Consider the following 16,381-nt stretch of genomic DNA (forward strand, 5'->3'; position numbering starts at 1 on the left):
TGTCAACATTTTAACTTTAAGGGTAAATACAGTAAATCAATAATGTGTAAATCAATAATAATTGGATAGTTAAAAAATAAGATCAATAATTTATTGCCGGCAATGTGTCTTCTGTGACTGAAATATTGTGTAGCTGCAATAGTTGAAGACATGTTTTTCATAATAAACAGTGAAATTACTATTAATAGAGGGCTACATGAAAATGGGAAAAAATATCTGAAACCACAGCCCAGCTTTTATACAGGTCTTGAGTCACTTGACATTCATTTTTAAGTTAAGCAATGGTACAATTATATTATTCCCCTGCCCAAGTTTTGTTGTGCACACTGAACAAAGCCACAGCCCAGTTTCGCTTCCGTCCTGGTGTCTCACATGTTCTCCTCCACATACAGTATCACCCACAGGCAAATTCGTTTCAGTTCATCACAATCATATCAGTATTTACTTTTACATGACTGGCCGATGGTGCCGCAATGATACCGAGCACTCACCTCAACAACAGTGTCATTTAGTTCTGTGTAACGAAGCCGGGCCAAGGCATATAGAAATATTTAAACTTTAAATGTTAAGCCTCTAAAATGAAACATTGTTTTATAACATTAGGAATGCATTTGCTGTATGATGAATCCACAGAATACTTAAATAACTTAAAAGACTCTTGTAGTAGATATCATGGCAGTATAAGCATGTTTGTTTGTTTTTTGTTTTTTTAAATCCAGAGCGTATACTGACAACACCGTTTTCTGTGAATTTTGGCGGACAGCAATTATCAGCAGGATGTCAGAGAGCATATTTACATCTCTGTAAAGATAACATTTTATTTATTTACAGCTACATAATTATAACAACAAACGTGAATTCAGTTTTAGAGGCAGCTGAATTTAAATGTTATTGAGTCACAGTGGCCAGTCACACTGGCCATTAAAAAAGAATCATGGTAAATGCCAAGACATTAACATGAACACAATCTGAGATATCACCAAGTCACTGAACTGACTTTGTAGAATTCGTTAAGTGCTTGTTTGTATCTGACCTATGCTTATGTGAGCTAAAGTATCAAAACTGTGAGCTTTATACTTACTGGCTGTTGCAAAGCTACTGCTTATCAGTTTTCATTTGTTAAAGGAAGGCCCAGTCTGTCTAGAAAGGCTCTGAGCACCAGTCAGAAATTGATATTATCTGAGTAAAATGTTGATGGTTGGGGCGCAAACAACTGAAGCAGCTTGACCATTGATTATGAGCATCTGACCTAATTTACATTTTGTGACCATCTGAAGTTTTCAGTAAGTGAATAAATGATGATCAGTCATAGTACAACATCAAGTTCCGCAACATTAATCATATTTTACTGATACTGTTACGCTCCACCCAACTCCTTGTGTACATGGCTGGGCTGTGTGCAGATAAACAGGGTCACTGGTGAAGTCCTTCTTGACTTCGCTACTGCTGATATCGTACTCAAACACAGTCGCAGCTCTGAGGAGAGGCCGTTACTCTTTGAATCCACAGCTCAGTTTTTGGCAGAAGGAGCAGCACCATGGCCGCCACTCTCTGTCAGGTGATGGGCTTTCTCCTCGGTTTGTTAGGGACGGCGGCAATAATCGCAGCAACAGGGATGGACCAGTGGGCGACGGAGGACCTCTTCGACAATCCTGTGACCGCCGTGTTCTCGTACTCGGGCCTGTGGAATTCATGTGTCCGGCAGAGCTCCGGCTTCACAGAGTGCCGGCCTTATTTCACCATTCTGGGACTGCCAGGTAAATAGTGGAAGACATTGATTCATGGATGTGTAAAAGTTTACATTGTTTGTTGGCGGAAATGGAATACATAATCACAGAAGCAAACAAAATAATCAAATCTATATCTGGAAATACAGAGATGAATTTTTTTTCTTATATTCTCACTGGCCAAAAAGTAATGGCGTGATATGAAACCATTTTGTGTCTGTTTCCGTGTAATGACTGAAAAAAACAATTGTCAATGTCAGACCACACCCTTTGTTACCAAGGGGTGGAGACTCATCACCAGTGTTTCCCGAAACTGGGACAAAGACTTTAGGTAAACATCTGATAAGAGCTGTTCCCTGTTGAGGCGTACATAATGATAAGCAGCAGCACCGATGCTGCCATTTCACGACGCTGTGACATTGGCGCTAACTTTGTTTGAGCGGGACATCTAAAATGGCTGCCTCAATGATTCAGTTAATAGGATTCATGTTGTCTGCTCTGGGGCAATTTTTGATATCGGCAGCAACAGCAATGGACATGTGGAGCTTACAGGACCGATCTTTTACCGTCATAACAAACGTGTACACCTATTCTGGGCTGTGGAAGTCCTGTGTCGGGACAGCATATGGAACATCACAGTGCAGGCCTTATTTTACCATATTGGGACTGCCAGGTAAGAGAATTACACTTACACGAGAAAAAAAAAGAGAAAAGTTTATCTTGAATGTTTCTCGAGCAGGTTGGATTAGGAGAACATTTTCCAAAGGACCTTGGAAGGTACTTTAGCATATTTGGAAGGTTTTAGGGCAGATTTTCTCCATTTCCCCTGCTGCATAAAAGTGCAGTCGACTGCAGAAACGATGGTGTCTCTCCGGAATCAGATGGAAATTTGATGAAACATCCAAAGCTTAGCTGAGCAAGCACAAGCTTTACCAGAGTGTCACACAATGTAAAGTACATTTCCACACTCTGTACTTAACAGCTGAATGTAGTGTAGAGCACATTGTATATACGGTTTTAAAGGCTTAAGTCTTGAATAATACAGGTACAATATCTACGGCCGTGGACGGATGTCATTTAGGTCAATGTGTGTTATTACATGGTGCCTTCATTTATGAATTTATAAATCACTGCTGGAGGTAAATATATAATTGCAGTAAACCTTTTTTCTTCATTCGCTTTCTTTACTCTCATTGAAGGAGAAAACCGCGCGTGTTGAGCTCCTTAAAGTATATTCTGATTAATCATTCGATAAAACTTTTGATCTGTGTTGAAATAATTTTCAGATTCTGACCAACAGTACGAAGTTGTTTCCTTAATGCATGACCTAAAATACCTCTAACCTATTAAGTAATTTCCTTTTTGCATTGTTGCATCTGTGTGTATATATATATATGTACACTATTAGTGTCAGAATTTATTAATGTGTATTAATTTCCTAATTAAAACAAGAACATGAATTTGAGCATATTGAAAGCAAGAAGTCAGTAATGTGTTTTGCTTTCATAATAGGAATGATTTGTGAGGCAAGCATGTTTTTTGCAATACAACAAATAATCTCATGTTCGTCAAAAGTTAAAAAATATTAATATTATTAATGAATTGAATATTTAAATATTAATTAAGCTGCCATGTTTTCTTTTTGTGGTAATATGAATGCTATATTACGCGTAATGACACTTTTTAGGATACAATGTTGTTACTGAATGTAAAGTATAATATATTAGAGATTATTAATGTGTGTGCGTTAATGTGTAACCAGCAGCTGGTATAGCTGGATCCAATTTACTGGCGTAAAATTGTAACTTTAAAAAAGAGCAATGTTTCCTCCTGAATTGGAGTTAACTTGGAGAATTGGGCCGCATGAACACAACAACTGCAAGAAAGGTTCAGTGCGTTGGCTTTAGTGACAAATAAAGAAACTACGGGGGCCTTGAGGCAACGTAAAATTCCAAAAGGCCTCCTCCAGAGTCAAACTTTGGTTTGTTCACCCTTGGTTTCTGTAGAAACTTGGTGCTTTTGTAGGAAAGGCCAATGTAAATATAAAGGGCTCATACTAAGGTGACAAAAAAACACAACAGTTCTTAGTTTCAGGTGATAATACACTTATCAACAGAAACTAAGAAAAGTTTTGATTTCCCTGAATCCTATGCACTGGACCTTTTCTGTAAATCTGTAAAAACCTATAACTTTTACAATACTTAACAAAATCGACTCATGTTTCTATCTACCACACAACGTTGATAGGTTTCAAATCTGAATTGTGCATCTTTGACTTTCAGCTCTGCTCCAAGCCGTCCGAGCCTTGATGATTGTTGGCATTGTTCTTGGAGCCATTGGCTGTCTGATCGCCATCTTTGCACTGAAGTGCTTGAAAATGGGGAACATGGAAGACAACATCAAAGCCACAATGACTCTGAGCGCTGGGATCATGATAGTTCTTGCAGGTGATTTTTGTATTGCTTTGTTCACAATGTCTAGTTATGTCATTGCAGTTAGACATTTTTTGTCCTTATTCCGTACTGTATCTTTTGTTCAAATTTTAGGCATCTGTGGCATTGCCGGGGTCTCAGCCTTTGCTAACTTGATTGTGCAGAGTTTTCGGTTCACAACGTATTCTGAAAGTGGGTTCGGCTCGTATGGAGGTGGTATTGGTGGACTCTCAGGATCTCTGACTCCCAGGTCAACATAAGTTAAAATGAGTCTATTTTGGGAGGTTTTATCTCTACATCACTTTCAGTAGATTTTTACCATAATCATCATCTTCTCTCAGGTACACGTTTGGCCCGGCTCTTTTCGTGGGCTGGATCGGTGGTGCTGTATTGGTCATTGGAGGCATCCTGATGTGTCTGGCTTGTCGTGGAATGTCTTCAGATGGGAAGCAACGGTACGTTCACTCACAGATAGAATCAATCTATGGCTGCTTGTGACCTTTAAAATGACTGGTAGCAAATGCAGCAACTTTTGACAGCAGAACTCCTCTTCTGTATAAAAAAATAACAGAAAGGCGGAAGCTCTTAAATAGAGCAATGGTCCCAACAGAAGTGTGTAGTAAGCAGGAAAGACAGCACTGAAAGACAGAAATCTGACAAAGCTGGAACATCATATAAAACCCATGGATTTTGTCATTATATGTGGTAGTAAAAATCTAGGTTCCTTTAACATTTAAAGGCACATACTCAGCAAAATGCAAATTAAGTCTTTGGTGTCTTTATGTTTTTTCCCCTCTGCATATATATAATGCGGAGCTGCAAATGCTTACAAGGTTGCTTGCAAAACAATACACACAGATACTTGTATTCCTCTCCTAGTCACACAGATGATGATTCACTGCAGGAGACGAAAAGGTCTTCTAACTTAACTCTTTATCCCTGCTCTTTCCTGTCTTTTTTTTTTAAATGGATTACTTTCTGACATCCCTCAGGTACGATGGGATGACCTACAAAGCTGCTTCACAACACACCATGTACAAGTCGGACACTAGACCCCGTCCGGCCCACAACGATTCCTACAAGGTTCAGAGTGTGGATGGAAGGCTGTCGAACCAGAGATTTGATTATGTGTAGAATCGTTTCACCCTCGCTGATACCTCTTTTTTATATCCTACAGCTCTGTGATAATGAATGAGTGTTTTTTATTTGCCTGCATTCATAGGGAGAGTGGGTGTTTTGTATTTCTCTGTTCTAACATTTAACAAAATTGCTAAACATTTAAGGTGTATTTTTTTAAATATTTTTTCGATTATAAAATCATGCTGTTTTGTGGTATTTTCTCTTTTTGTGTCAAATAAAAACAACAATGATTCTTATTTTTTTTAATTTCAAATATACGGAGTTGAGCTAGTAATGTTGTAGGGGAAATGTGGTGATATGCTGGTCACATTTTTTATAAAAAATGCTGTTTAGTAAGGATGTAAACTGTTTGAAAATACATTTTACAATCTTGAACTTTTTCTATCTTAATTTGAAAACATTACGTCAATATTGTTAGCATGAATACTGAATTTAGGTTTGAAAGCTTAGCTTCCCCGGATACAAGCATTTTTCTCTCATGTATGTACATATGAATCAAACAAATCCTGACTTCATTAGCAAGGACTATCTGATTAGTTCAAAATATCTTTGACAGATTATGCTGCCAAATAGGAGGTTAGCCACAGATTTACATATTACAATGCTTTACTAGTCTTTGCTAGCCAAGACATTGCCATATGTTTTACAAGTGTGATTAAACTTAAACCGTCACTTTAGAGATATTGTAACAAAACTACACTTTATTTCTATTTCAATTGACAGGTTTAATTAGATTACCAGGTGTTTTCAATGGTCTACTTCATAATGTAGAGGCGGTGGACTAGTGGCAGAAACTTGGACTATGGGCAGAAAAGGTCTCTGGTTCGTCTCTGTTTCGACTCCACGGAGAAACAACAAAAAGACGAACCTTGATTGATCTGTCCAAAAATCCATGAGGATTCTCCCTACCCTGTCTAGTGCCCCTGAGCAAGGCACCTTTCTCCCCCAACATCTGCTCCCCGGGCGCCGTACATTGTCGCTCACTGCTCTGTGTGTCCTGCACCAGATGGGTCAAAAGCAGAGGTTAAATTTCCCTACCTGCATGAGTGTGCCTGTGCATGTCTGTGCATGTGTTTGGGACAAATAAATGCATCTTAATCTTAATCTAATTAAAAAACATTTAGTATGATGTGATTCTGTACATGGACAATAATGTACTTCCACCCAGTGCTCACCAAGAAAGAAAATTGAACTACATTTTGAGTTTTTCATATCCCACTACAATGATCAATCCACATGCGACAAACACCCCTGTTGATGATTGTCTTTTTGTTTATCCAATTAGTGTTATCAAGAACAACTGCAGTGGTCATCAGTTTGTCCATAGTAGTTACCTGTTATCTCCGGCCCTCCAGCACCAATATGATAAATATAATAATTATCACAATGTTTCCCAGTAACTGAATGAAACAAATGTTTTCCATCAGATAGACACTGCATGTTCGATGTAACCCTGGTTCACTGGTCAGATGCTCAGATACAGAAACAGTGTCTGGACTGGATCCCAGAGAATCACTGTTTTTTGCCGCTCTTAAGGGATGTGACCGTATGTCCGAGGAGAACATACAGAATCAGGTTTGTTCCTCATTAATGACATTTATTGATAGAACATGGGATCAAAGTAATAAGTAGACCATAACATTTAATCACACTCAACAAGAGTTTTTCATTATCATGCATATAGTAGCAAATTAATGTCTCTGCATTTAGAAAACGTGATTAACCGTTTTTAAGCTCCAGTGAAGAGTCTCTTCCATGTTGGAGGAGATGAGAACACACTAATATCACCTGCTTCACTCCTGAGCTGAGAGCAAACTGCTGGAACACTTTAAATGCCCGTCTACTGTTAATAATAAGTACAATCTGATTTAATATCACATTATATGAGTATACATTTTTTACTGCCCCAAAATGAACAATTTTGAATGCTGTGTTGTGTAACAATCAAGAAACCACTTTAAGCTGTTTTAAATTGAGTAAATTCATGATAACTGTACTAAAAGATTCATAATAATGTGTAGGGGGTAAATAGTTTTTTTTCATTTGTTCAATCATGACAACAATTGCAGAAAGTTCGTCAGCCTGAATGATCCACCCTATTCATTACCAAGGTCTGTTACCGCTCAGAAGTCAACTTGAGTTTTCCAACTTTTGGTTCCACTTAACACAGATGGGAAAAAAAGGAATTTGTTTTGCCAGAGTTAGCTGATGAAAATCCAACCAATATTATTTCAACCTTGGATGTCTTGCACCACCTACTGGCTTTGAGACGTCACTGCTCTGTTCAGGCTACGCATTTTATGTTGATCTGATCGACTTGTCTTAGATCTCAGGGGTCCTGCTTTATCTTTTCTCTGTCCTTTTCCCAGATGCTGAGACCTTGGTCTTACACACTTGGGCACCTGACAATCAGCACCACCCTCTACATGAATCCCAACTGATCATTGGCAAATTGCTCACACACAGGCCAAGTAATACTAGGAGCAAATTAAGATGTATGCTATACAATTTTGGCAGGAACATAGATAAAAGAACAGATATTTGCCCAAAATATTCCCAAACATTTTTTTTTTATATCATCAACAACTCAAGCCAAAATGTCACAATTTTATATGTCGTACATATGACATTTCAGCAGCTTTCAATATGCAAAAACCAGCATTAAACTGATGAAATTAAATGATAATAGCTTATCATAATTGAAACAAATTAAAATTTGTAAATATATATAGTTTTGGAGGACTTTTCTTTATTACAATGAAAAATGTAAAAATCTGAATTGACTGAACTCAAACTGTAAGGGGCTCCTCACTGGTGGCACCCAAAATATCTAGATAGATATGAATGCAAGAATAGTCTTTAATATCAAGTACTATAAAAACTATTTGTGTAAATGTATAATTATAAAAAAGCAGATTTTTCATTTCTCAGTTTTGCAAATCTACCATTTTTATCTTGAATTTAAGGAGGCAGAGCTGTAGACTGCAGTCGTTTGGTACCTTTCCCTCCATATCCCTCAGGTCCTACATTATCTTTGATAGCAAAGAATCAGCTCTCAGAAGCAACATACGAATTCTACTGACGCAGGATAAAATGGAGTTCCAGTCACAGTTGTTACTGTCAATGAAAAATGGCTCCAGCTCAGACAACAGCTGTGTTTGAGCTGAAGCAGTAGAACCCCGAAGGCAAGCAGTGAAACAAAGGAGCTGGGCAGCTGTGGGTGGAGGCTGGGACACGCCACATCAAGCTTAGCCACATTAATGGCATCAGTAACAATATACGTGTTGAAGATCAACGGGGGGAGAAAAACTACAATATCATCAGACTTATGTTCAAGTCTTTGTGATTACAAGACAAGAGACTTGGGCCTGTGGAGAACTTCCTGTTGACCGGTCAGAGTCAACAGGAAGTATGTGTCCGTGAGAGTCAGGAAAATCTTTGCAGTTGAGCATCTCATGACAAATATTCTATATGAACAGAGAATTTTATAGGGCAGGCTAAAAGTTATTCAATGTATTATAGTAACAAAGGTGATGTATAAAGTTAACACAAACCGCCAAACCACAACATGATATCCATGCTGACACAAAGTCCTATCGATAAACAGACTGTCCCTCATAGACTGTCCCAGATTACCCAAATTCACCCTTGCTAATATTTAGTAGATCTTTCATGATATAACTAATTTACAGTTAATGTAGGACGTCCTCCAGAATGACCACACTAATTCCTATATATCTAGCACACACACTGAATTTGGTTGATTTAAAGGGGAAAATGGATAAATGAAAATTAAACACAATAAATAATATTAATATACTAAATGTCCTGTTATTGTTTCTTCAAGTTTATAAGTTTGATCGATAAGTGTTAGACAAATGCAATATATCACAATATGGTACAACGTTTTGTACAAAAAAACAACAGGAAGCCCGCCATTTTGCATTTAGTGGCCATTTTTCACATTTTTACTTTGAGGTACTTGTACCAGGGCTTACATCAGATCAACTTCAAATTGAGATGAAAACAAATACAACCAAACCTTAAAATGACAATTTCTAGGACTGCAAGTACTGAACGGGCCCGAGCACATAAGTTTGTTTTGAATGACTGCCCTATGATCTATGTTGTTTTATATTGATCTGTGATCTACTGAGTCCAGTATCACACAGATTGACCAACGGAACCAAACCATCCCAGTACAAACACAAGCATATCAAATTAATTATCTTCAATTTTATAGATTGGGGACATCAAAGCTGTCTCTGAATTTAACAATCCTGCTGTTTGACATTTACTGTCATTCATGTCAACTAGGGCTCCTCTGTCATCGCTGCTTCACTGTCCATGTGTGTGTGTGTGTGTGTAATGCTGCGTTCCAGACGAATCCTATGTCAGAAGTTCTGACCTGAAATTGTACAGTTCAGACGTCACGTCAAACAAACGTGTCTGACTGCGAGAAGCTGATTAATTTGTCTTGTGATAAAACAATTCAACTGTAGCCAGTGTAGCCTCCGTGCGTACAGAAACAAAGAGGAGGCGGGCGACGACGCCATTATCTTTTTATTACTTTTATTCTTGGAAACACATTCAATAGATAAAGGTGAACACACACTGTCATCGAAACTATTTTTTTAAAAGAACACATTTAATCATATGAACTAGTTAAAAGCACACATTCGTGCTGTGCAAGGAACCATTGTTGTGCATGAACGAGCGCAAAAGAACGTGTTCATTGAACACGTTCACTTTTATGAGAACGATGAACTGAACGCAACTCGATGACAAATAATGAATTTGAACGGTGAACACCTTATCATTGTAGCGTCCTCGCTTATATACGACAGGAAACTTCTCTCTTTATGTGTTACTTTATTAAAGTCCAACGAAAAAGACACACTCCTTGCTCTGCACTACGTCACACACTACAAACTTTCCTTAAAGGGGCAGGCCATACCTGCAACACAACAGCTCTCGCTCTCATATACAATGGCAATAGAAATATATGAAATGAACTGAACTATGACATCGTTCAGAATTTAAATGGTAAACATAAACGTGAACTATTCATGACTTGTATGAACTGAACTGCTTCATGAGAGGTGACAACTTGCACAACACTGCAAGGAACACACTTTAACCTTAAAATGACATGAAGGACATTATGAAAAAGATATAAATTATGTAGAAATCAATAGAAACAAGATATACAAATAGAAATCTTTTGTGTTATTCAATGAGTTATAGTGTCTAGGGACATAAAAACTGTTAATAGTCTATTTAGAACAGTGAGCTATGAATATGCATAATATGAATCTCTGCTGAAAATTCTTAATAAATATTTTGCTGCAACGGTCGCAACTGAATCACTTCTCTCCTTTAAGAATCTTCACGTCTCGTACAATAAGACTGAATATTCAATCTTTTACCGCTCAGATCAACTTTTAGGTTTATCTCCTGTATGACTCTTCATATGTGTATTTAGATGCCACCTACGGCTAAATCTGTTACCACACTCAGAGCAACAAAACGGTTTCTCTCCTCTATGACTCCCCATATGTGTATTTAGATTGCACCTACGGCTAAATCTGTTACCACACTCAGAGCAACAAAACGGTTTCTCGCCTGTATGACTCCTCATATGTATATTTAGATTGCACCTATAGCTAAATCTTTTACCACAGTCAGAGCAACTGAACGGTTTCTCTCCTGTATGAATGATCATATGTATATCTAGATTGGCCCTTTGGTTAAATCTTTAACCACACTCAGAGCAACTGAACGGTTTGTCTCCTGTATGAATGATCATATGTGTATTTAGATGGCACCTTTGGCTAAATCTTTTACCACACTCAGAGCAACTAAATGGTTTCTCTCCTGTATGAAGCCTCATATGTGTATTTAGATTGCGCCTATAGCTAAATCCTTTACCACACTCAGAGCAACTAAACGGTTTCTCTTCTGTATGAATCCTCATGTGATTTTAGATGGCCCCTGTGGTTAACTCTTGTACCACACTCAGAGCAATTAAATGTTTTTGTTTCTGACTTACATCCCATATCACTTAGAGGCTGTTTGCTATTTCCTGTATTTAAACCAGTCTGAGGTTCCATGGTCTCCATCCAATCATCCTCACTGTCTTCAGTCTCAGAAGACTCTTCAGCCTTGTCCTCCGGAACTGGGGGTAAACGTCCATCAGGACCTGAGTTCCTGGCTGGTTCTGGTCCTCCACAGTCCGCGCTGTTGTTCTTCGTCTCACTCGGATGAAGCTTTGACGATTTAAGTTTCTCTTCATCTTCTTCACTCTTAACAGCGACAGGAGTCAATATGAACTTGATATCAGCCTCCTCCAGTCCTGGAAGCTTCTGTCCATCCTGATTGGTCCACGGTTCCTCCTTAATGTTGGGGGGCTCTGGGTCCTCCTGGTCCACAAGGGGTCTCCACTGCTGCTGCTCAGGGGGAACCTCTTCTTTATTCACCATCAGTTGCTGGACGTCTGCAGGACACACTGAAACACAAATACACATGTTTTTTCATTTCAGAGTTTCCTGAAGTGTTCTGAAAAACTTGTGTTGTGTAGTTTAATGTCGACTGTTGTGATTTTTGAAGGATTACATTCAGGAAGAAGAGATGTTGAGGTTGTTTGCAATTACTGTTACGATGCAGCTCGTAAAGGAGGCAGCGTAAAACAAAGGGTTTCTGGTATTAAAAAAAAATAATTTTGAGGCCAAATTAACCAATTGGGTCAATAACAGGGGAGAACAGGGCGAGGGGAAGTTAGTTAGTTAAGCTGCTTTCAAACAAGACCTGTGGGTTAAACTCAGAGAAATGTGTCCAGACTTTCTTTTTCAGACATAAGCAACACAGTAGTGATGTGTCGTTCGTGAACGATTCGTTCATTTTGAACGAATCATTACAAGGACTCAGGAGTAACGAGTCGTTCATTTTCTCGTGGCCGCGCATCGAGAAAAGGGAGGGCAGCAGCAGAGGGCAGCAGCAGACCATGTAGTGGCTGCGCAGCGCACCGCTTTTCTCAAGCGCACTCCCGCCTGAGCCTGAGACCGGTCAGACCGGACCCCCATTTCTCCGCGCTGGTCAGCCGGTCAGACAGTGTTAGGGTTGCCATCATTAAGGGTTTGAATAACCAGGCACTGATATCCTGGTTTCACGGAGGAATAATTAACATATCTTATTTATTTATATTTCATATACGCACAATACTCTGCACTTTAACTCCTTTTTTTTGCACTTCTGGTTAGACGCTAAACTGCATTTGGTTGTATAAGTACTTGTACTGTGCAATGACAATAAAGTTGAATCTAATCTAATAAGACACGCAGCCATCCTCGGTGTTTACCGGAACCGGAAGTGATTAAAAAATAAAGCATAGACTTCAGAATAAGGGCACATATACTAATAATCGTTTGAATAATCGTGATTTTGATATTGTCCAAAGTAATTGTGATTATGATTTTTTCCATAATCGAGCAGCCCTACTTCATTTTACTGAATGAGATTCAAAGAACCGAGTTGGTAAAATGATCCGAACTTCCCATCACTACAACACAGCAGCAGCTTTTCTGCACAGACTCGTTCACAACAGGTGAGAGGTGGAGCAGCCGGGTGCAGCAGACAGAGACAGGAAGTGGGACGTATTAACTCCGCTGCTCGAGCTGATGCTATCTAACGTTAGCATGTGAGCAGTTCCTCTAGGGCAGGGGTGTCAAACATACGGCCCGCGGGCCGGATACGGCCCGCCAGGGAGTCCAGCTCGGCCCGCCGGATGCAAGGCATGCTCAAAAAAAAAAATGTGTGTGTGTGTCTCCAGACAGCCCACACAGACACACAGGCCTCGGGGCTCCGGCCCCACTCACTCACTTAGAGACACACACGAGAGCAGAACTCGTTCCCGTGAAGCAGCCGGTCAGGGACAAACAAGACACAGTGTTCAAAAAAACAAGTTGAAAAGAAAATACGATGATGTCTGTCTTGCTCTTTGGTTCACAGTGAATGACGGAAGACATGAGGAGAGACCAGTGTGTATTTTAGGTCTGAAAACTCTGGCAACTGACAGTATGAGACCCAACAAATGAATAAGACACATAAAAACAACCCAGTCACATGCATGTGTTCTTTTTGGTTGAGCTTTATCATCGTTTTAACAAAGTGATTATAATTCAATACATTTTTTCTCTATTTTTGAAAAGTACATACTGATGGAGGAATGTAGTGATAGATGTCACCAAAAGTACTTAAATTAAGTTGAATTTAAGCAAAGTTGAAACAGATTAACAGGAATAAATGTTGTTGAAATCATTGTTAATAATTATTGTGAGAAATAATTAACCTTGACGTGATCTTTTCAGATATTATTATTATTATTATTAAAAGCTGATCTTTGTTATTCAGGAAGTTTGTATCAAACAAGTAGCCCTTCGTACTACTCAGTATCTTTGAAGTAACTCTCAGTTTCCAAAAGGTTGGTGACCCCTGCCATAGACCATCGGTTCCCAAACTGGGGTACAGGGTACGCGAAGTGGTTCAGGGGGTATGGTGTGCACGGAGCCCCGGGGGCAGGAATCCCACCTCAGCCGGCGCGCGCCGGCCCTCACCTCATAGTGGGCAGTATGTGGCCCCATATCTAAAATTATATGGGGCCACAGTCTAGGGACTGACCTGCTCTGTGCAGCCGGACTACGGGCTGCATCACGGCATCGAGCAGCCTCCTCTGGCGGCAGATCTCCCGCTCGGAACGCTCGGACCGCTCCACTAGGTCCTCGTACTCTGACAAGGTTTCCTCAAGGCCCACGAGGATCTCCTCCCCCGCTGCCGTGAGCCGCTCGGTTAGCATCGCTCTCAGCGCCGGGATTTGAGCCTTTCCTCCTCCTTTCTCCACATGCAGTAGGACAGTGATTCTCAAATGGGGGTACGCGTAACCCTGGGGGTACTTGAAGGTACTCCAGGGGGTACTTGAGATTTTTTTTTAATATATTTAAATTAGCATCCATTCAAAAATCCTTGAAATTTTTTTATTTAACAAATATTCAATAAAATATAAGTGTAAGTTCATGAACTAAATTTTATATTCAGTAGGATTTTCAATTTAATTATCATAAAAAAACAGTTTCCCCATAACGATGGTTTGACCCAACCTGGCACACGCCACCTGTCATCCCCTGTCATCACCTGCCTTGAAAACTTCAACAATGGAGTCGAGTTGAATTGCAGCAGCAATGCTGCTGAAACACGGAGGGACAAGCGCCAAAGAAGGCGAAACCAGAGCAGAGAGCCTTCCCTAAACAACACCGTGAGAGCTTGTGCCTCTTCGGAGGGGCGCTATAACGTAAAAGTTTTCCGTTGTGAAGTTAATGATTCATAACAAGAAGTCCGCGTCTCTACCGGTACCCTTTCAAAATAAAAGCATGTAATACAAAAGCGGAAATGAAATTGTATGACCTTAAAGCGAGCAAATATTTCACAATAAAATAACAGAAAGACGCTTCAATAATATTAACAATAACATAGATTGGGTTATTTTCACTTTTAGTTTTTTTCTGTGGGGAGAGATTAGCCAACAGTGGCATTAAGCCACCACTTCTTCAGCGGTATCTCCAGACAAAACATGAAAGTCATGTTGGTAAGCCACCTGAGTTTTTTAAGAGGAAACTTTCTGAATTCAGGTCATCTCAAGACACGATGCGAAAAGCCTCCCCGAAGCAAAAGGAAACAAGCTACCTGTCAGTATTCTTTTCGATCCTTAAAGAAGATATTTTAAGATGATAAATATTAAAAGAAAATGTTTTGAGCTAATCTTTTATTTAAAACCAAGTTAATGATTTATTTTTTGGGAAGAAGTGTTTAGCTATAATTAAGTTCATGAGTTCAGTTTGAGAACATACTTTATTATGATCCCAAAAGAGGTCACTTTAAGTTGATAATTATTTTGAGGTGCACAAATCTTTATTTATAATGAGATTATAATAAAAGTCTTTAGTTATTTTTATATCTTTTTATTTCGAAATAGTTCAAGAGAGACCACTTCAAATGAGCAATGTTATGGACATTGATGGAGTTTTAAATTTGAATGTGTCTAGTTACAAGGCTTAATAAATCACATTACATCTTTCTTTCAACCAAAAATGCTTTGCGCTGGTTAGGGGGTACTCGGCAGAATTTTTTCTTCGAAGGGGGTACGTCACTGAAAAAAGGTTGAGAACCACTGCAGTAGGATGTCTTCAGCGTCAGCGGTGATCTGCTCATGTACCAACACGCGCAGCAGCTGCACGGCGGACATGTTGCTCATTTCTGCGCACTTTGAGTCTCTGAGCGAACAAATAGAGCCAGCGGCATGAAACCAGAGACTCCGAGCCAGCGGCATGAAACCAGAGATTCCGAGCCAGCGGCATGAAACCGGAGACTCAAAGCCAGCGGCAGGGAACCAGAGACTCACATATCTATGGAAACTCCGAGGTCCGAGCCAGCAGCGACCCCTGTTGGACTGGAGGACGAAGAAGAGACGAAAGTTCTAATACTGCACATTAGAAATACTCTGTTACGAGTACTTGTGAAACAGGTACTAAAGTATAAGCAACAAAATAAACTTAACCAATGGTGGAAGAATAATTAGGATCATTCACTGAGGTAAAAGACAGTAAAGTAGTATTCCATTACAAGTAAAAGTACTAAGACAGTGAAGTAGAAATACTCAATAATTAAATTAAACAAACTCCGACAGTAAAACCAAAAATAAATGACAATTTCTAGGCCTGAAAAGCAGCACTGAAAGGGCCTGACCACATGCATTTTGAAGCTTTGCATGCGTTTTGCGCACTGCGGCAAGGATAAGAGCTTCCCTTCATGCGTCCATAATGTGATGTTGATTCTTGCCTGCTAATTTATCATTATGGTCAACACTATTAATCATACTACCCATCACACTGTAAAAACTTTATGTAAATTGTATGATAGTTGTAAAACAAAGCTTATTTACTGTTGCCAGTAGGTGGCGCCATCATTATTATTACATACAGACTAATAGATCTGTTCAAGTAGGGGCGCTGATGTATTGTGAGCCATTTTGTG

General features: G+C 39.4%; 2 protein-coding genes across 2 annotated transcripts; one reads left to right on the forward strand and one right to left on the reverse strand.

The window, feature by feature from the left end:
- The first annotated feature begins 1,537 nt into the window (after window positions 1-1,537).
- Window positions 1,538-5,293, forward strand: LOC133961139 (claudin-18-like). The gene is made up of 5 exons (XM_062396138.1): window positions 1,538-1,757; window positions 4,010-4,174; window positions 4,274-4,409; window positions 4,501-4,614; window positions 5,152-5,293. Exons 1-5 carry the CDS (start codon window positions 1,538-1,540, stop codon window positions 5,291-5,293), a joined length of 777 nt encoding a protein of 258 aa, XP_062252122.1.
- A 5,754-nt stretch (window positions 5,294-11,047) lies between these two features.
- On the reverse strand, window positions 11,048-14,198 carry LOC133960681 (uncharacterized). The gene is made up of 2 exons (XM_062395473.1): window positions 13,976-14,198; window positions 11,048-11,807 (listed from the first exon to the last, which is right to left on the reverse strand). The coding sequence occupies exons 1-2, from the start codon at window positions 14,148-14,150 to the stop codon at window positions 11,245-11,247; spliced, it is 738 nt and encodes a 245-aa protein (XP_062251457.1). The 5' UTR covers window positions 14,151-14,198; the 3' UTR covers window positions 11,048-11,244.
- Window positions 14,199-16,381: the final 2,183 nt, after the last annotated feature.

This window comes from Platichthys flesus, chromosome 9, assembly GCF_949316205.1.
Source record: "Platichthys flesus chromosome 9, fPlaFle2.1, whole genome shotgun sequence".
Taxonomy (NCBI): domain Eukaryota; kingdom Metazoa; phylum Chordata; class Actinopteri; order Pleuronectiformes; family Pleuronectidae; genus Platichthys; species Platichthys flesus.